This window comes from Maniola hyperantus, chromosome 15 (genome assembly GCF_902806685.2).
Source record: "Maniola hyperantus chromosome 15, iAphHyp1.2, whole genome shotgun sequence".
Lineage (NCBI taxonomy): Eukaryota > Metazoa > Arthropoda > Insecta > Lepidoptera > Nymphalidae > Maniola > Maniola hyperantus.
The window spans coordinates 8,711,449-8,733,072 of record NC_048550.1 but is presented as its reverse complement, the minus strand read 5'-3'; the positions used below and the strand labels follow the sequence as shown (position 1 = coordinate 8,733,072).

At 36.3% G+C, this 21,624-nt stretch overlaps 2 protein-coding genes across 3 annotated transcripts; both read right to left on the bottom strand.

Annotated features, from left to right (window-relative positions):
* Positions 1-459: 459 nt before the first annotated feature.
* LOC117988954 (uncharacterized) lies at positions 460-11,470 on the bottom strand. 2 transcript variants are annotated; one of them, XM_034976247.2, is made up of 5 exons: positions 10,871-11,470; positions 5,798-5,844; positions 2,590-4,457; positions 1,760-1,933; positions 460-685 (listed from the first exon to the last, which is right to left on the bottom strand). In XM_034976247.2, exons 1-5 carry the CDS (start codon positions 10,957-10,959, stop codon positions 641-643), a joined length of 2,223 nt encoding a protein of 740 aa, XP_034832138.2. In that variant the 5' UTR covers positions 10,960-11,470; the 3' UTR covers positions 460-640. The 2 variants fall into 2 exon arrangements, with proteins under 2 accessions (XP_034832138.2, XP_069359486.1); XM_069503385.1 differs by having other exon boundaries at positions 11,261-11,470.
* Positions 11,471-18,640: 7,170 nt separating this feature from the next.
* LOC138403320 (uncharacterized) lies at positions 18,641-20,438 on the bottom strand. The gene is made up of 2 exons (XM_069503354.1): positions 19,773-20,438; positions 18,641-19,635 (listed from the first exon to the last, which is right to left on the bottom strand). Exons 1-2 carry the CDS (start codon positions 19,776-19,778, stop codon positions 19,156-19,158), a joined length of 486 nt encoding a protein of 161 aa, XP_069359455.1. The 5' UTR covers positions 19,779-20,438; the 3' UTR covers positions 18,641-19,155.
* Between the last annotated feature and the right edge of the window lie 1,186 nt (positions 20,439-21,624).

Sequence of the window (21,624 nt, the reverse complement as noted above, 5' to 3'; positions counted from 1 at the left end):
GCCCAGGCATTTGCGTATAAGTTCAGTGAGAAAAACTAAGTCTCCGGAGTCCGAGGAGCAAGCAAAGTTGCAGAATTAATCACAAAAAACAAACGCGTAAACTAAGGAAAAACAACAAAAAATTGTACTTTGTGGTCTGGGGTTCTAAATAGTTACCACAGACTAACTACTTATTTGTAATAAGTAACGTAGCCAAATTTAGGAGACTGTTATGTCCATGTAAATTGCTAGATTACCAAGTGATTACCATAGATATTCGATTTAGTCGGGTTATAAATAGGTCCGTGCTACCAATACGTCATCAAAATGTCGATAATGACCAAATGCGATATAGTGCATTAGTCGTCCGCGATAGCAAATTTATCAACTGTAACGATCACGATTCTTAAGGATATTTCTATTGCGATGTCACATGTCAGTTTACGGCAATCGGCCCGCCGAGTAAATAAAACACAAAACCATAATTGAATAAAAAAATATAATCATCTTATTCACATAATTAAGTACCAGATATGGTAGTTAAGTACCTATCATTGCTTTTATTTAATTTTTAATCAGGTTCAAAATGGAGGAGGTTCCGTCTTCTCAATTTGGTGTGTATTTTTTCTTCATTGAAGAAAAAAAATGTACTCAAACATTATCACCTTGCTTTACATTCATGCATGTGAAGTGGCCAGTCTACCGCCTGGAATATAAGTAAAAATACTTTATTAAGTTTATAGTAATACACCTACCAGGGTCTAGGTAAAAAGAGGAGACCAAAGAAAAGGTGGATAGATTGCGTGAAAGAGGATATGCATGTAAAAGGGATGTATAATGCGTTGACGAATGACAGAAGTGAGTGGAAGAAAATGACATGCTGTGCCACTGCCGGTCACATAGCGTGGGGATAAGGTACGGAAGAAGAAGATAGTAATACACCTACTACCTAGCTGCTATAGGTAGGTACGTATTTATTACGTGATTTAATAATGATTACAATGTTTATAAATTATAAAAACTGGTCAAGTGCGAGTCGGACATGAAGGGTTCCGTACCATCGATACCTACTATACGTACGATGGTACCTACCTACTTTTTAGGGTTTCGTACCGTAGGGACAAGTAGAAGATTAACATCTTCTACTTGTCTGTCAAAGTCCCATCAAAATAGGTTCAGCCGTTTCAAAGATTAGCCCATTCAAACAGGCAGACAGACAGACAAAAATTTTAAAAACGTGTGATTCAGTTATGATTAGTGATGTGCCGGATCATTAAAAATGTAGATCCGCGGATATGGGTCTTAACTTTATTACTCAATCGGTGTCGGTGTGCGTGACCTTGAAACGATAGTTGACGCCACTTGACGCTTTGCGTGGCAGGACATGTTTTGACTTGTATTGCACGGGTCTTTCTTTTGTTTTATTTATAATTTAGTGTTACACTGGGTAGCAATATAGTTTGCATTTGTTTGTTGTTTGTTGTGGAATTATTTAATAGTATTTTATTGCTACCTAATCACCTAAAAATAGAATTTAATCTATGTACCTATTAAAAATTAATAAGGTAAAAGATCCGCCAAAGATCCGCTAAAAAATTAACGGATACGGATACGGATCTTTATTTTCCCGCGGATTTCTGCGGATACGGATACGGATATCCGGAACATCACTGATATAGTTCAAACAACCATATGAGGTAGTTATTTTGACATTACAGACACGTCTTCAATTTTATTTATTAAAAAGTATAGATAGTTGGTTTAGATAAACCTTTATTACCTGACACTTAGTTCCGCAATAATATACTTTGAAACATGCGATACACTTATTCCTCGTGGTCGAGCCGCAAATTTTACACGTTCCACTTGCAATAAATACTGCATCAGGATTCATGGAAGTTACATGAGTTATTTCTGGGGTAACCTCTTGATTGTCTACATATTGCGGGGAGACCTAAAAACAATTCAAAATTAGTTCCAGAATGTATTGTACAGTAGCTGGCAATAAATATTGTACATCTACCTATAGAAGCTTCGTAGAGCGTTGTCTCTGGCACTCTGACTGTCTGTATATATGTCGTTTTGTCGAACTCAACGACAGAGACAACGCTCTACGAAACCGCTATCTCTTTCTAACGGTCGATGTACAATATTTCTTGCCGGGTACTGTAGATGGTACAGCAATAACAACAATAGTGTTGGAGTGATGCGTCATGCGTGGGACGTGGACAGGAGATTACGTTCGGCCGGATGCAGAGTAGTCTGTAATGTGTGTAGTCGTCTGTTATCAAAGTAGGTACATTAATCATTATTGTTCGAGGTTATTTGACTGGAAGATAATTAGCGCTCTCAAATAAAGTCAAAACAAGTGGAATACAAAATTGGATGAAAGTTGTATTACGAGCGACATAGTTACTAGAGCTGTCCAAGCTAATAAAGAGAAAGTTATAACCGGAATATATTATAACAAAATTATAAGTGCGTTTAGTTTTAGAATACCGTTAACGCCATCTAGTTGTAACGTTGGTAAAATGATACAATAGTGCTATCTAATACATTACAAGGATACTCTAACCTAACTTCATCCTCCAAATTATTAAAAAAAATTACCATATTATTATAATCGTTGGTAGCTAGCAATGTGCTCAATATAGGACTCCCAAAACCACTGTCTCTTGACTCTGATCTAGATAATAATGGTGGATAACTTTCATGATTGTCATATTCTTTATGATTCTGCCTTTCTCCATGACAAAATTGATTAGTATTAATCGCTGGTTCCATTGTTGTATTAACACTTCCTGCATTTGATGTAATTGGAGGTTGATTTCGACTGTGGCAGTTGTAATTATTTTGCAGGGGTTGATTTTGCATAGGTGACATGAATGTACTGCTTGTAGAAAATAAAGTTGGACTTTCAATGTCATTTGTCTTTCGTCTTTTTTTGGTTGGTTGATTACGCAATGTTTTACGAGTTTTTTTACTTGACTTAACATCATTAAGTACTTTTGCAACTGCTGCATCGATGCTTATACTGATTTCGCCACCAGGCAGACCAGTTGAAAATAGGCACACAGTGTTGTCATGATCTGCAGGAGTTTTCTGGTTACTGTTACAATTGGTAATATTGTTTGACGCTGAAGACACACGAAGTGCGGGACCTGATGCACTAGTCATTGGCTGTCTTGTGTCAGTATTGGATACAGTATATGTTGGTTGAAATTCAGGCTGAACGGATGCCATGAGGGAACCTGGTGGTGGTATTCTCCTAGGCTGTTGTGTGTCACTGTTGGAATTACTGAATGATGATAGTGGTGGTACTGGTAGGTCTGATGGTACGAGTGAAACTGATGGCGGTGTATTTTTTGAATGTCGTATGTTCATATTAGAAAAACTATTTGATGCTGAAGAAGATGGGATTGAAATTGGAGGGGGTCCCATCATTGGCCGTCGTGTATTGTTAGTATTACAGATACTGTATAATGACGGCTGTACAGGTACGTGTAACGGCACATGTGAAACAGATGGTCCATATATTTGCTGTCGTGTGTCGTTGGAGGTATAACAAGACGCTGAGGGTAACATTGGTATTGATGAACCGAGTGACGATGGTGCCTGTATATTTATTGATTGTCCTGTGTTAACACCGGGTGTACTGTACGGTGGTGGTGGTCTACTCATTGGATATTGTGACTGATTGATTCTTGCTTCCGGATTTTCCTTTCTCTGTTTAGCCCATCGAATCATATCCAGAATTATAGTTCTTAGTGACGTAATATATATATTATGATGACATGATTTGCGTTTTGCTATTTCAATTGTTCTATTAATAAAATCTCTTATAAATACGTTATTGTGCTCTTGTGGCAAAATTACTGTAACTAAAATGCTATATGATTGGTGGTAATAATGTGATTTGCGATCTAGATAGCATTGCCTGATGTTTTGGTCCTTGTTTTCTGCATATTGTATATTATAAAAGTGATAATATTTGGCAATCATAATCACATTTTCTGATACTGTATCTAATAAGTTTGAGTATTGCGTTTTATCATTGGATGCCCAATTATTCAAATAATTATGGTTCAACATCCTATCAGTCTTGTTTTCTATATCCCTCAAAGAGGTATAATCATTTAACATTGCATACGAATTAACAGTGTGCTGGTTTTGTAAGCTTCTATTATAGTTTTCTTCTGCATGATTACGCATTTCATGTTCGACACTGAAACTATTTTCCATATCATCAAAACTAACATTGCTATAACAGTTATAATCTGATACCATCGTATTCGTAAGTTCTGTAGCAGAATTAGTATTCTTATTTTGTGGAGAAGCATGTTGTGCAGGATTTTCGGGTAGTTTTGAATTCTCGACTATATCGGTTTCATCTGAATCACCATCTTCAAAAACGTAGGAGATTTTGATTGGCTTATCAATGTTATAATTCGCCATCAATTTAAAAATCTGATCGTCATCTGAAAATAAGGTTAAAATGTAATTATTCAACATTAAAAATATTTTTATCAATCATATTGAGTTGCTTATTCAATTTCGTTACTGATAATATATGTACTGTGCGTACAGTCTCACAATGTCTTATACTTCTTGCTTTCTTTTACTTAGTATCATCATCATCAACCGATAGACGTCCACTGCTGGACATAGGTCTCTTGTAGGGACTTTCACACGCCACGGTCTTGCGCCGCCTGAATCCAGCGGCTCCCTGCGACTCGTCTTGTGTCGTCCGTCCACCTAGTGGGGATCTTCCAACACTGCGTCTTCCGGTGCGAGGTCGCCATTCGCCACCTTGGGAACCCAACGTCTATCGGTTTAACGAACTATGTGCCCTGCCCATTGCCACTTCAGCTTCGCAACCCGTTGAGCTACTCGTATGTAGGTTACTTTAGTTCTAATACGGATCTCTTCATTTCTGATTTGATCACGTAGAGAAAGTCTAAGCACAGTTCTCTCTATAGCCCGCTGAGTGACTCTGAGCTTTCTTATGAGGCCCATAGTTAGCGACTATGTCTCGGATCCATATGTCATCACTGGCAACTCGCACTGTTCGAAGACTTTCGTCTTCAAGCACTGAGGAATTTTGGACAAGAAGACATCTCGAAGCTTTTTGAACGCTGCCCAATCGAGAACTTAGTATAATTAGTATAATTTAAAACTAAAACGGTTAGATAATACTTAATCAATAAGTACGTGTAAACTAGGGATAAGACTTTGACCCAATATGGATGGATACATTATAGGGTTCCGGGACCTTTAAAGAAAAAACGGAACCCTTATAGGATCAATTTGTTGTCTGTCTGTCTGTCAAGAAACCTACAGGGTACTTCCTACTACTGACCTAGAATCATGAAATTTGGCAGGTAGGTAGTCTTTTAGCTGACATTTGGGGAAAAATCTGAAAACCGTGAATTTGTGGTTACATCACACAAAAAAAAAAAAAATGTGGTCATGAACTAATAATTAGTATTTTCAATTTTCTAAGTAACATAACTATATCAAGTGGGGTATCATATGGAAGGTCTTTACCTGTGCATTCTAAAACAGATTTTTATTTATTTTTACGTATCATAGTTTTTGAATTATCCTGCAAAATGTCGTAAAAATACGACTGTAGTACGGAGCCCTCATTGCGCGAGCCTGACTCGCACTTGGCCGGTTTTTTTATTAGTAACTTAAAACGGCAGGCTGCTACTGCTATTGCTGTCAGCCGAGTCTTATATTAAGTAAAATGCTGCACAATAAACTTGACTAACTACATTACTGAAATAATATTATGATCACCATTTTCCATCCTTACCATTTTCATTAACGCGCTCCATTTTCTGGTTTAGTTGATGTGAACTTCTGTAAATAATGAAAGAAAAAAATATTAATTTTGAAAAAATAACTAACTAACTTTATATGTACTTGGTACATGGAGCATTGGGCGGTGGAGGTTTTATTGAAATAATTTTTCGTGAAAGTACCTACTTATTTATTTTGTTTTCGTATTTTTTTTAAATTGAGTAGGTACGTAGGTATAATACATAAAATTAGATAACGGAGAATATCAAAAGTCATCGGTTGAAGTACATAATAACTCAACCGTTAGTTGGGAGCCTTGATACAAATTACCATTAACAGAGTGAACTAGAGTGAGGGAACTCCTGGTTTGGTCCTGAATCGACGATATGACAAATTTTAGGCTATTTTGACGTAAAATCCTAGAGAAATAGGTCTACGTTAGAGCTACCTGCGTCAAATGTACTGTAATGGATCTCGGCAGATGACAAGTTAAACACGACGTTACAGACTTAGCATTTATTAATATATGAAGAAAATACCGAGGAGAGGTTTACAAAGTACTTAAGCTATTTAACCTATTTGGTAATGCACTTGTTAAGACTTGTAGATACACTCTGAACTACACTTTGATCTATGCTCAATATATATCGAAGAAATGTAATTAATAAACAATTATTATAAAATTAAGAGGTATTTGGTAACTATCTAAACTTGTTTAACATGAAATGTGACCGCTAATATGATATTAATGGTAATTCGATTAAGAGATAATTTGGAAAGTTCCATTATATTATGATTCATCACGTAGTTCTGATTAAACTATTGTGTAATAAATTTTTTTCAAAAAAAAACTGACTTCTATAACCACAAACACCGAAAAGTAAAAAATAATTTAATTTATTACCGAATATATTATTATGTATACAAAAGTTATTGCACAGCCTTCTTTACTAAAGAAGGCTGTCGTTATTGTAGTTCTATAATAATATTTTTTGGAGCCGGTGCCAAATAGCCGCATGAACCGGCCCATCCCTCCGTCCGTCCGTCTATCTACTCTTCATAATATTGTTTTGTGACTCCACATTGGCACCTCCTTGGCACCGACTCCAAAAAAATTCCAACCAACCTTCTCCCCCCTAAGAAAAAGAAATGATTCAAAATCATTTCGACTTAAATTAATTCACAATAAAACTAACAAAATGAAATATTAGGATTAAAATAAAGTAATAACAATGATTAAGTTTTTAACTTTATCTAGCACTCCTTTGTCGTGGTGTTTCATTATTACAATTATGTATTAATAACAACTATAGGTGTTTTTTTTCCATTAAATTCTGCATTACGAGATTTAGGTTCTGTAGGAGCATTAGAGTATATATTGGGGAATTTGAAGAATTCTTTTCTCTATGCCAATAATATTGTTTAGTACAAAGGTAATAAATGAAATGATCATTATGTTTTTTATGACAATATTTCCAAGATCTACATCTTTGATATTTTTAAAATGCTTTAATTTATTTTTAATGTATTCAGTACATTCCACATATTATTATATTCTATTAACTTCTTCGATATTATTATTTAAAATCAACTTGTGTTGAGAATCGTTTAAAAATTGTTGATATTGAGAACGAATAACTGTTTCGAGTTCGACTTAACGCGTCCGCATTATGGTTTAATATTCCTTCTTTATAAATTATTTCGTTATCATAGGCTTCTAATAAAAGTCTCCATCTGACTAAACGAGAAATTGGATCTTTTGCATTAAATAACCAAGTTAGAGGTTTGTGATCTGTGTAAATTTTAAAACTCCTTCCGTAAATATAAGGACGAAAGTGTTTTATGCTCCAGTCTCCATACGATAGCTTTCTGTCGTTGAGTAATTAGATTCAGCATGATTTAAAGTTCTTCTTGCATAAGCAATTTAAAAGATCATCAGGTGGTGAATCCTAAGAAAGTACAGAACCTATCGCATAGGCACTGGCATCTGTGGTAGGTATAAATTCTTTTTCAAAATTAGGATATTGTAAAATTGGCTCACAACTTTTTAATTTTTCCAATAAATCTTGTTGGCTAAGTCATTTGGACCATGCTATAAAAGAAGGATACTGATTAGTATCCTTATTTAATAGCGTAGTTAAAGGACCTGATAATTTAGAAAAATCTTTGTTGACTACCTCATTTGGACCATGCTATAAAATAAGGATACTGATTAGTATCCTTCTTTAATAGCGTAGTTAAATAAAGGACGTGATAAATTAGAAAAATCTTTTATAAAACTTCTATAATATCCGGCGTTGTCAAAGCCTTTAATGTCTTTTTGACATAAAGGAATTGGATAATAGTTTCAATTTTTTTTTGGACAGGCTTAATTCCTTCATTAGTAATGAGATGGCTCAAGTACATGAATTGTTTAAGCATAAATACACATTAATCGGCTTGAATTTTTAAATTAAATTTATCCAAGCGTCGAAAAACTTCGATTAGACGTTTATTATGTTCTTGAAGAGAACCTGCGTGAATCACAATATGTATCATCTAAATAGACAAAACATCTATAATTTTGAATTCCAGCAAGTACAGTATATACCTTTGAAACATAGCTGGTGCAATCTGTAGACCGAAAGGCATTCTATTGTATTGGTAATGTCCTGAATGGACAGAGGAGGCTGTTTTTCCAGCATCTACAGGCGACTTCGTAACTTGGGGAAAACCTGAAGTTATATCAAGGGTTGTGAAGTATTTAGAATGACCTAGATCCAAAATGTCTGTTATATTAGGCAAGGAATAACTATCTCCTATTGTAGCTTCATTTAATTTTCTGTAATCGATTTTTAAACGCCTTTTTCTTTCACCAGAAGCATCAAGATTTTTCGGAACGACCTATACAGGTGAATTCCAAGGAAATGTAGACGGTTCAATAATACCATATTGTAACATTTTTTTTATTTGTTTATCAACTTCTTCTTTATGAACTTGAGAATACTTAAATATAGTATGTTTTAGAACATCAGTACTAGATAATTTATCACCTTCTAAATAAAATATGTGATGGTAATGCAAACAATTTTTTTAGGACTCTTTTTCTTCAATATTAATGTGTCTAAAATACTCTTTACAAAGAATAGACCCTCCAAATTTCATGTATTCAGGACCAGCGGTTTAGGCTGTGCGTTGATATCTATGTCAGTCAGTCAGTCAGTCAGTCAGTCAGGACTTTGAATTTTATATATATAGATATTTTGACTGACGAGCACTCACGTTGCGAAACAAGCTCTAAATGTTAAATTTGCTGTACAGCAAGTCTATAGGTACACGTTCCGCGGATACGGATATTTGGAACATCACTAGTATAAGTAACACATCGTAAAGCGCTTTACACACGGTCCATCCAGGTAGGTACCTACCTACTTAGTTGAATCCCGTAACTTGAGAGCTGTGAGACTGATAAAAATGTAGCTACTGTATGTACCTACTACCTAATAGGTACCTACCTAATGCAACGATAATAAACTAGTGGCTATTATTACGTAAACAATTTATAACTATAGGTAGGTACTCGTCTAACAATTAAGTAGGTACCTACCTACTATTATTTGTACATACATAATTAATTAATTAGTCAAACTGTAAACATCATTAAATTTATCTTAATTCTTAGTAGGTAAGTAGGTAGGTATATTTAGGTGCGTGTAGGCAGTTTTGTGTTAGTTTCAGGAGGTTTGAGTCTGAACTGAACCAATACGGTATTTGACAATCGCGCGGCGATGGGTTGATCATGATGATGATGAAACTTTATAACGGCTTATCCTATTTTGACGGGACTTTCACAGGCAAGTAGAGAATTAATCAAGGAGTCACACAGGCTACTTTTTAACGGACTTTCAAAAAAGGAGGAGTTGTGTTTTTCTACCTATGTACCTATACAGAAATCTCCGATTTGCGTAATTTTTAGGGTTTCGTACCTCAAAAGGAAAAACGGAACCCTTATAGGATCACTTTGTTGTCTGTCTGTCGGTCTGTCAAGAAACCTAGGGGGTAGGTACTTCCCTTTGACCTAGAATCATAAAATTTGGCAGGTAGGTGGGTCTTATAGCTCGTATTAGGGGAAAAATCTGAAAACCGTGACTTTGTGGTTACATCACACAAAAAAAATTAAATTGTGGTCATAAACTAATAATTAGTATTTTCAATTTTCGAAGTAAGATAACTATATCAAGTGGGGTATCATATGAAACGGCTTTTCCTGTGCATTCTAAAACAGATTTTTATTTATTTTTATGCATCATAGTTTTTGAGTTATAATGCAAAATGTCGAAAAAATACGACTGGAGTACGGAACCCTCGTTGCGCAAGCCTGACTCGCACTTGGCCGGTTTTTTTAATTGAGAAACTACGACATACATTGGCCCATAACAAATTTGGATTCCAACTCCTCAGTTGCTTCAGAGGACTTGACCACCAAAACTAATGGGATTTAGAAACTGACGGCTATAAATTGATAGGTATGGTACCTACCTACACACCAAGTAAAGACTTTATCGTTAAACTCGAGGACAACTATTATTATACCTATTCTGTGTCGAGGACCCTAAAGTGTGTTCTAAAGCTGTAAGCGTGCAATCGTTGCATTCCTAAATCTGATTTTTAAAGAAGCATCCGTTTTAATGTTTTTACGAAATTTGGTAAGTACAGAGATACCTTGCATCCCGGGGACGGGCTACTACGGATACCTACTACTTTTTATCCTGGAAAATCAAAAGTTCCCACGGAATTTATAATAACCTAAATCCGAATTCCGAATCCTGGCGAAACCGCGGGCAACAGCTAGTCACACATAAAACTAGCAAAGGTCGTGGATTTTACATATTTTGGAAGACCCTCTATTTAATAATCACTGAGAAATAATTTATTTTGACAAATACCGTATTATGTTAAATTAAAAACAGCGGATAAGAAAAAAAAACCGGTTAAGTGCGAATCAGAATTTAGCACTAGGTAAGCATTACTACGAGGTACCTACCTATAAAGAGAAAATATACTGTCCACACCGTCGATAACAATTATGAAAAAAAAAATAGGTTACCTGTGTACCAAGAAAAAATCCTTGTATAGAAAATCCAAGAAGGCACACGAGTAGCTACTCATGTGAGATCGCTGAACAAGTTTGATCATACAAATTGCAAATATGTGGGGCGCAGTGCGTATGTTTCAACTTTCATTTAACTTTGAACACATAAATAAAACAGACATGATGTCAACAACACAGGCACAAAAACTTATAATTCTTTGTAATATGTAACTATTCACTGACAAAATTAGTCTTTAGAAACAAATAAATATATTTTTAGTCACTAAACAAAGCTGCGCACTAACATAAAGCCCGCGCGATAAAACTTTGAAACATCACGCTTGCAAGGAACAAGACAACTAGCGACTTATTGCGGCGTGAAGCGAGTGGCTATGTTAAAAGTACTCTGTGGTGGCCGGCGATGGCGCCGCCATCATGGCGGAGACCGGAGTGCGGGGCGCGGGCCGAACAGTCGACAGCTCCAAGGGTGTCCAAGGCCAAGCGATTGGCGTCTGGCTTGGCAGGCGCGGGCGGCGGCTTGCCGGCTGCCGCCCACCGCTGGCGCTGCATGGCGGCGACTGGCGAGTGTTCCTCGCTCCGAAGTCCGAGTGCACTGTGTGCCACTGAGCCCGAGATTATTCTCGACATTCACCAAGAGAGTCGATACACTATCGCGTTATAGTAAAATGGCCCGGAACTGCCTTTGTTTTAATGCTCAAGTTTGTACATATATTTACAGCCAGCGCTGCAAGCGGAAACGTAAACCGTTGCGAAATTAATATCAATGGTACGGAAGTTTAGGTCCACTTTCACGTTATTTTGTTTCGACTCGAATACTATCTACTTGACTGCACTGTGCACGACTGACGACACGTGCCCGACATAATAGAGCCAGGCCTCTCTAGTCACTCGCACTCTTAGTAGGTACCTACTTGCCAGACAGTCTACAATCGCTTGATGCCACCAGGCTGGAGTCAGTAAACACGGCAGTAGGTCTGTCTGTACAATAACCCAGTCCAGCGCTGACTTGCTACTGGGCTTGTAGCACAGGGACACTAGTTTCAAGTCAGTCCAGTGCTGACTTCGCGCCCTTAGGGCAGTCCCCTGATCATTTCGGTCCATTATTGACTAGCCGGCCGCGGCGGATCCTCTATAATAGGGTATTTTTAGGGTTCCGTACCTCATAAGGAGAAAGGAACCCTTATAGGATCACTTTGTTGTCTGTCTGTATATCTGTCTGTCTGTCTGCCTGTCTGTCAGTCGGTCTGTCCGTCTGTCCGTCGTGTCTGTCAAGATAACCTATAGGATACTTCCCGTTTAGGTAGGTAGATATTACAGCACAAGTAAACAAACTCTAAGAACTTTTTCCATTGTCAAAGAACTGAAAATAAGTCAAATGCTTTCGTCGCTTGTACAGTTACGAATCCTCAAGTTCTTTGGGCACATTACGAGGAAGAGTGGTACTATCGAACACCTCGTGGTACAATACAAGGTCGAGTGGAGTGCACACGTTCACGCGGTAAGTGTTCCCCAATTAGGTGGACGGACTTATCCGCTCCGCAACAAACACGCCTGTCTCCGTGTGTGCAACGTAATGCCACCAACAGAAGTCGCTGGAGGTAGATCGCACGAGCAGCAGTGAAAAATTCATAGCCACGACCACTTTTTCAAGAGTGAACGATTGAGATGAAGAAGACATTAATTAACAGGGAAGTAGTCTCCGTATTCATTGCCCCTCCGGCTTTGTATGCAGCCAGCAAACTTGTGGACTGGTTTTCTCAGGATGCGTTGATGCGATGATGCACTCTGCGAGACAATTATTATTTAAGATGTGACATTATTATCGCTCGGCGACTGCTAGTTTAAGCTGATGTTCTACCCCTTTTAGGGTTCCGTACCTCAAAAGGTAAAACAGAACCCTTATAGGATCAACAAAGTGATATGTCTGTCTGTCTGTCTGTCGGTCTGTCAAGAAACGTTGACTTGAAATCATGAAATTTGGCAGGTAGGTAGGTCTTATAGCATACATGAGGGGAAAAATCTGAATACCGTGAATTTAAGGTTACATCACACAAAAAAAAATTGTGGTCATTAACTAATAATTAGTATTTTCAATTTTCGAAGTAAGATAACTATATCAAGTGGGGTATCATATGAAAGGTCTTCACCTGTGCATTCTAAAACAGATTTTTATTTATTTTTATGCATCATAAGTAGTTTTTGAATTATCGTGCAAAATGTCGAAAAAATACGACTGTAGTACGGAACCCTCGTTGCGCGAGCATGACTCGCACTGGGCCGGTTTTTTTATTCAGGTAGAAGTTAGCCCTTGACTGCAATCTCGCCTGGTGGTAAGAGATGATGCAGTCTAAGATGGAAATGAGCTAACCTGGAAGGGGTATGGCAGTTTACATTAAACTCACACCCTTTATACACGGCATCGTACCGGTACGCTGAATCGCTTGGCGGCACGGCTTTGCCGGTTGGGTGGTAACTAGCCACGGCCAGAGCCTCCCACCAGACCAGAGCAGAAATTTAGAAACTATAAAATTCCAAACACCTGCTCTGCTAATAAGCCCACAGCGCTGACCACTGCGCCAGAGAGGTCGTCAAAATTGGTTTTTTATATCTTTCTCCTAGCGGCCATCTTTTCAAACTAGTAAATGTCTAGGTCGAGATTCTAGATCCTACCGACTGCGCCAATATTTTGTGCGTGTGGAGTTTGAATGGGTTTTTAAAAACCGATCAAGTGGGAGTACTCGCGCATGAAGGGTTCGTACTTTTTGATTCTTTTTAATTTATAAGGCGGCCATTTTGTTTTTTATAGCAGCAATAGAAATGTACTGTGAAAATTTCAACTGTCTACCTTTTACGGTTCATGATATACCGCCTGCTGACAGACACATGCACGGAGATACAGCTGGACTGTAGAGGCTTAGTAATAAGATCCCGTTGGCACCCTTCGTATACGGGACCCTAAAAAATTAAAATCGTAATGAATTTTACTAGTTAAACCATCCATTGATGTTGGAATCCCTATACTCTGTGAAACCATCGATATCAGAATAAGATAAACAATGGACGACCGAATTGAGCACGATTTAGACGTCGCGGTCGGTCTGGAGTATTTATGCCACCACTTATATAAGCAAACTCATACCAAAAACGTATAGAAAAAAAAGTGATATATTGTTGAACACTCTCCTAAACAATAAAGACAAAATTAACTGGAAAAATGATGGATTAATAGTCATAGATAATGAGATTGTAGATGGCAGTAATATAGTTGATCTAGTGAATTACACACTAAGACCATTAAAACGCCCCAAACCTGCTGGATGGGGAAAATTTATTGAAACTCTAAAAAATATTGGAGTTCCATCGGCTTGTATCGGTAATTCTCAAGCTTTTGAAAATATTAATGATAAATCGCTAAAATTTAGAAGACATAGTTCCTCAGATGATGAAAAGAGTCGTGAAACTTTAACATCATACACATTAAGAAAGAAACACGACATTTGGGAAAGATGGAATCCATACTAGACATTAAAGACATCTATTATGATGTTTCGAACCCAGCTGGTTACAGTAGCATAGATAAATTAGCCAGAGCATTAAAAGGTAAAATGGATAGGAAACAAGTTAAAGAGTGGTTGCAAGCCCAGGAAACTTATACGTTACACAAGCCTGTGCATCGAAAATTCCCAAGAAACAAATACATATTATCTAACTTTAATGAACTTTGGCAAGCAGATTTAAGTGATATGCGTACTTATTCTCAATATAATGAAGGTTTTAATTATATTCTGTGTGTTATTGATGTTTTTAGTAAATACGCTTTCGCTAGAGCACTTAAAAAGAAGAATTCAGAAAGTATAAAACGGGCATTTGAAAGCATATTTACTGAAGCTAAAGCAACTCCCACCCACTTACAATCTGATAAAGGAACTGAATTTGTATCAAAAGATGTTAGACAATACTTTAAAAGTAAAAATATTAATTATTACACAACCAACAACCCAGATATTAAAGCTAGTATAGTTGAGAGATTTCAAAGGACATTAAAAACTAAAATGTGGCGTTATTTTACATATAAAAATACCTATACTTATATTAACGTTTTACAAGATTTACTCTATTCCTATAACCATAGCTTTCATTCGAGCATCAAAATGTGTCCATTTGAAGTTAACTTTAATAACATCATGAAAGTTTGGAACAATTTATATGGAAATCTCAACAATAAAATAAGTGTTAGACAGCAAACTAAGTTTTCAATTGGTGATTATGTAAGGATAACAAAATATAAACACATTTTTCAAAAAGGGTATGAAACAAATTGGAGTGATGAAATATTTATTATATCCGGCATAAAAAAAAGCATGTCTAAGGTTGTCTATACCCTCAAAGATCTTCAAGATGAGTCTATTGTAGGAACGTTTTACGAGGATGAATTGCAAAAAATTACATATAACCCCACCACTCGATATAAAATTGATAAAATAGTACGCTCTCGCTACTCAGGTAACAGAAAACAATTACTTGTCAAGTGGAAAGGTTATCCTGATAAATTTAACAGTTGGATTTTAGAATCCAGTCTTAATCAGATAGGATGATGGAAGAAAATTTTTATTTAACTTTGCTTAGTAATAGTTCAATGGAATACTTCCAGGAAAACACAACGACCATGTTCTCAACAAAATTACCAAAAGCGCTTATTTTGGAAGGAGAATGGTACGTTGGAGTTGTTGAAATTCAATATCCTTGCACTATGTATACGGTTCGAGAAAATGAAAATGTTATTTTTACATCAAAATGGATTATGATACCCGAGGACGATATTAAATCATTAGTACACTATAGAAACCGTATTCCTGCCATGAACTATGACTGCATTGCTCATATTGTAGCTGAATTAAATAAAAATACTGATGTTGCAATAATGTTTAATTATGATGAAATAAAAAATAAAGTATCAATATTATGTGAGGATAACTTAATTGATGTACTTAAGTTATCAACCAAGTTATGTTTACAACTGGGTTTTGAACCAAATACGAATCTAATTCAGCATAAAACTGGAACATATCCTTATAATTTAAAATTAGGATTGCCATCTCAATTGTTCATTTATTGTGATATAATAGAACCACAAATTGTTGGAGATGTGATGGCCCCTCTTCTCAGAATCGTACCACTAGATCCTACAGTCTATATATACGGGGCAAACAAAATGCATATTTTTTCACCACCTCATTACGTACCTGTCATGCGCAGAGAGTTCGATGTAATAGAAATAGATATAAGAACGAGTACAGGTCGGAAAGTACCATTCCAGTTTGGGACAACATGTATTAAACTACATTTTAAGAGAATCAAGTGAACGTGCATGTAAAATGCCGTGCCCATATTTACATTATTATTCTCATCAAGCTGGTACAGGCGTAGGTGCAATTTATAAGGGAGCACCTTATCAGCGAGGTCATGGTATTGGCAGTTTTTTGGGTGGATTATTTAGATTTGTTCTTCCACTTTTGAAAAATGGCGCTAAAGTTGTGGGTAAAGAAGCTTTAAATGCTGGTGTGGGCCTATTGTCCGATATGTTAAATGTGCAGCCAATGGATGAATCTATCAGATCACGTTTAAAAACAGCAACTTCGAATCTAAAACAAAAAGCTGATAAAAAAATTGATTCAATAATGAGAGGATCAGGCTATAAAATTAGGCGACAAAAGAGGAAACGTACCACTTCTAAAAAAACTCTCAAACGGAAAGGTACTAAGAAAATTAAACAGAGTAATATTCAGGATATTTTTCATAAAAGTTAAAATTTAAAAAAATGACATTTTTACATCATAACTCCTGTGAATGCGTAAAATCTGAGTTGGATTTGTTTGCTCTACCATCGACTCAAACAAGTATTGAGGGGGGTCAGTGGATTCATTACAACCCCATTTCATCATTGACCGATGATGGACCCATTGAGTTCTTAGTACCAGGAAATGGAGATGATTACATTGATTTATCTCATACCCTACTTCACATAAAAGCTAAAGTTCAGAATACTGATGCAACTAACATTGCGGAGACGGCTAATGTTGCTCCAGTTAACAATTGGTTACACTCACTTTTTAGTCAGGTTGACATATATTTAAATCAAAAGCTCGTATCACCTCCAAACAACACTTATGGGTATCGAGCCTACATCGAGACATTGCTTAATTATGGTACAGCTGCCAAGAAATCTCATCTCACTTGTGGTCTATGGTATAAAGATACCACCTCGAAAATGGATTCATGTGATGCTTCAAATCAGGGATACGCAAAAAGAGAAGAATTAGCAAAGGAAAGTAAAACTATTGAAATGATTGGACACATACACGCTGATATTTTTAATCAAGATAAGTTTTTAATCAACGGTGTTGAAATGCGTCTAAAACTAGTACGTTCTAAAGATACTTTCAATCTTATGTGTTCCTCTGCAGATGGTAAATTCAAAGTGCATATATCTAGTGCTAGCCTTATAATGCGTAAAGTTCGGATCAATCCGAGTGTATTAATTGCACATGAGAAAGTATTAGCTACTACAACCGCTAAATATCCTGTCACCCGTGCCGAAGTTAAAGTGTTAACGATACCCTCAGGAATCCAAGGAAAAATGCTTGATAATGTATTTTTAGGACAAATTCCCAAAAGATGTATTGTTGGTTTCGTGGGAAACTCTGCTTTCAATGGAACTCTAAATACAAATCCTTTAAATTTTGGTAATCACGGACTTAATCTGTTCGGTTTATATGTTGATGGCCAATCGATACCATCAAAAACATTAACACCGTCTTTTGATAATGATATGTTCACGAGTGCATACCATACTTTATTCTCGGGAACAGGAATTCATTTTTTGAATGATGGAAATGATGTCTCTAAGGAAGAGTATAAAAATGGATATTGTCTGTTTGCGTTTGATTTAACTCCTGATTTATCTGCTAATTCAAACTCCCACTGGAACCTTATTAAACGGGGTAGTGTAAGATTTGAAGTTCGATTCGAAAAAGCTCTAACCACAACTGTTAATTGCATAGTATACGCAGAGTTTGATAACGTAATTGAAATTAATAAAAATCGAGACGTTAGTTTAGACTACAACAGTTAAGAATTAATATAAATGGAGATATTTACTTTTTAAGTCATTTCTTAACCATCCATTCAGTAAAGAAGATTATTTTACATTTTAATTTATTTATAATTAAAGTTTCAATGGATACCAAAGAGATAGAAAACTATTTAAAAAAAATTGATGCAAATATTCACTTCAATGTATTTGCAGCTAATAAGATACCGATATATTTAACACCACCAGCTTATTTAATATCCAATTTAGACCCCGATACAAAACCTGGATCTCACTGGGTAGCGATATACGTGGGTACTAATGGTGTCGGTGAATATTTTGACTCGTTTGGTCGAAAACCAATGGATTATCATGAAATGTTTCTAAAAACCAACTGTAAGAAGTGGATTCATAACAACAAAGTACTGCAAAACTATTTCAGCTCATTTTGTGGAATGTATTGTTTAGTTTATATATATTTTAAATATAACGACATCTCAATGTCACAATTTCTTAATGTATTTTCAGATAATACTTTGTATAATGATCAACTGTTACAATATATGTTTAAGACTTTATTTTTAGAGAAATGAAATAAAAAAGAATGGTTTGAAAAATTATAGTTTTTTTTTTTTTTTTTTTTTTTTTGTTTTAGTTATTTGCATGAAAATCTTACATAACATTTTTATTAAAAATGAATCTTAAAGTACCCATAACTATAACTTAAGTGTACACTGTGATGAGAGCGAATGGAGCGAATCTTGCATAGTTTCTTCATCATCTGTTGCGGGGCCTCGTATCCCAAATAGTGCATCTTCCTTCCCAGCGAAGTCAACAGGGCTGTAGAGACTTGGTGATGGTGATGGACTTCTATCTAATTGCGAATACCAATTTTCATCTTCTATCTCTTCCAAATTTACTGTATTTTCTACTTCTTCACATATTGTAACCATTTCTTCGTCATAAATGGTCTCGTTCAGTTCACAAAGTTGAGGCGACATCGTGTAGTTGGACATAGTGTAATGAAATATGAAGTTCGTATTTCGAAGCAAAACACTTTTATACTTTGTTGTATCGGCGAAGAGTGGGGGGACTCGGCTTAGGCAGTTATCAGAAAAAACGCATGTGTATGCACCGATCATTATGATCCTAAGCTAGCTAAACCATACTTTATAAGTATAGTTAGTAGTTATTGCTTGTTATCTCTGTCGATAAAATATTTTTTACAATCATGTCTTCCTGCGATCTGCTTTGTTATGTTGTAAATAATATCTCGCGTGCTGTGATAAAATTTATCAGCGTCTGATTTCACGTAGTACTTTAATCGTAAATCTGCATATTTCCAGTAATCAATAGGTAAAACCCCTTCCAGATTCTTCATGTCATAGACATCTATTTTGATGAGATGACTTGCACTGACACCATCACCATCATTGGATGAGATATAGGATAGACCTCCATCAGTCGCTTGAGCTACCGATGACGAAATAGTAGTTCTCCTCTTTTTCTTTGGTTTTTCGAAAAATACATCTATATTGTTTTGCTCCGTTGGTTTGCTCCTTTTTGAAGCAGTCTTTTTATTATTTAATGTGGAATCACTCGCATCTTGATCATCTGGCACATTGAGTGGATAGTAGTAATGCTTGTAAGTGAATTCTTCCTGTGAGTCCTGAAATAAAAAGGTAATAGTGCATAAGATTAAGGTGATACTTTAACTAATAGAATTACAAAAACTAATTATAATATTTACTTAAATTTATAAAAGTTTATAAAAGATCCTAGTTACCGCTAAAATTGCAAACTTACCGTCATGATGGATGGAAATATGTAGATTCACAACACAATCGCTCTAGACGGGTGATTTATATTTAAGACTTATAGCACTGATATTTGATCCTAACGATCTGGCACCGAGTAAACTTGTGACACAAAATTACAATGGTGCGTTTTTATACACACATCTTTTTAGGCAAGAGTCAACATGTTTTCATGCAGCTGCATGTGTCATATTTTTTTGTATCTACTAAGAGAACACATTATCATAAAAGCTTGGGTTAATTTTTTGTTAGTCCTTCTTAATGGGATTATAAATCTTCGAAACAAACACGAATGTACATGCTCTGAAACACCTGCATGCGATATCAGTTTTTGCATCTACCTAAAGTTAATGGGCGATAAAAACAGATTGAGTGGACTAACTAAAAAAATCAACGACACGATCGATCGTGAATTTTGTTAATTTTTTGTTAATGAGATAATAAATATATTTTAAACTGACACGAGAGAGCATCTCACATATTTTTGCAAGAGAACACATTATCATAAAAGCTTGGGTTAAGTTTCTACGAAATGCATTGCTATCAAATTCTAATTTACTTATTCATTATAAACAATATCAGTCATCCAATATGGTGATAACATGATAAACTCGTATTTAAACATTTTATGAAAATACAGTCATACATACAGAAAAATACCTCCTTTTTTAAAGTCGGTTAAGGACAAAATTGTAGAAATGCATGGATCGACGGGTGAGGGGACAAGGGGCGGGGGGCATTGTTAAAACCCCCTGGCGCCGGAGCAGGTACCTTGTATCCCCGATGAAAAAATGAGAAAGTGACGCCTTGGACATTCCGAAGTTATTTTGACGCGTGCTATCTTTATACTAATTGCGTAATAAATTTACGCATATTGTAATAAGTGATACAGCTCATTAGCCTTACGTAAATTTAGGTAAGGTTAGGTTAGGCCTGAGTCAAACGGTTCAAAACGGCAAAACTCTCGCTTATAGAAGTTTGATTAGAAAATTATACATTAGCTGGTGTATAGACTAGTGACTGATAGGAAAGGGCAAAAAAACAAGAGTCAAACGGTACTCATTGTTAGAGCTAGCGTAGGTAGCAGGTACCTACAGCCTCGCACGCGATCATTCACTAGATGAGTGGTAGGAGATTCCAATTGCCCTTTTAGTTTCCCGCTAACGACCCGATCGATATATGTTAGGTTAGGTTAGGTTAGGTTAGGCTTGAGCCAATGGTCTAAAAACGGCGAACATCCAGAGCCAATGGTGGTGGTCTTTTTTTGTGGGCGGGACAATTTTTTTTTCGCGGACCCCCGGGGTGGTCCAGAATCGACTTTCTACACTACTTACGTCATAACATTCCTATGACAGCTGGGTTGTAATGTGGTACTGAAATCCATTACGCCTTAAGGGATGTAATGTTGTACTGAAATCCATTAGGTCTTGAGGGATATAATGTAATTTGAATTTAGAACATCCCTCATCCGAAGCAAATTTTGCTCCTTGCAAGTAGTTTTTAGTTCAAGCTGCTACTGCAGTCTCGCTTCGACGTATGATGCCCTCTCGAAAACTCTCTCCGAAACGGTGTATTGTGGTGCATTAATTAAATTAATTAAACCCCACGCTTCCTCAGGATTCTAGATGCAACACCCTCGCTACGCTTACTCTAAAATCCCTCGTTATGCTTGGGATGTATCCAGGCGCCCGTGACCTAAGACATTACATTACCCCCATGTTGAATAATCTACTATTTCCGTCCCTGGTGAATGCTCACAGACCTTATTCCCATAGCTGCGATCACAGCCAATTTGCTCCGATATACAAGGAACCAAAAGCTTAATTTGCTATAGTCCGCTG

Excerpts from the sequence above, each read along its gene's own strand:
- LOC117988954 (XM_034976247.2), bottom strand. The coding sequence starts at position 10,959 with ATGATCAAACTTGTTCAGCGATCTCACATGAGTAGCTACTCGTGTGCC. Across the intron at positions 5,845-10,870 it reads GATTTTTTCTTGGTACACAG|AAGTTCACATCAACTAAACC; the intron begins GTAACCTATTTT and ends CATTATTTACAG. Across the intron at positions 1,934-2,589 it reads CCAACGATTATAATAATATG|GTCTCCCCGCAATATGTAGA; the intron begins GTAATTTTTTTT and ends AATTGTTTTTAG.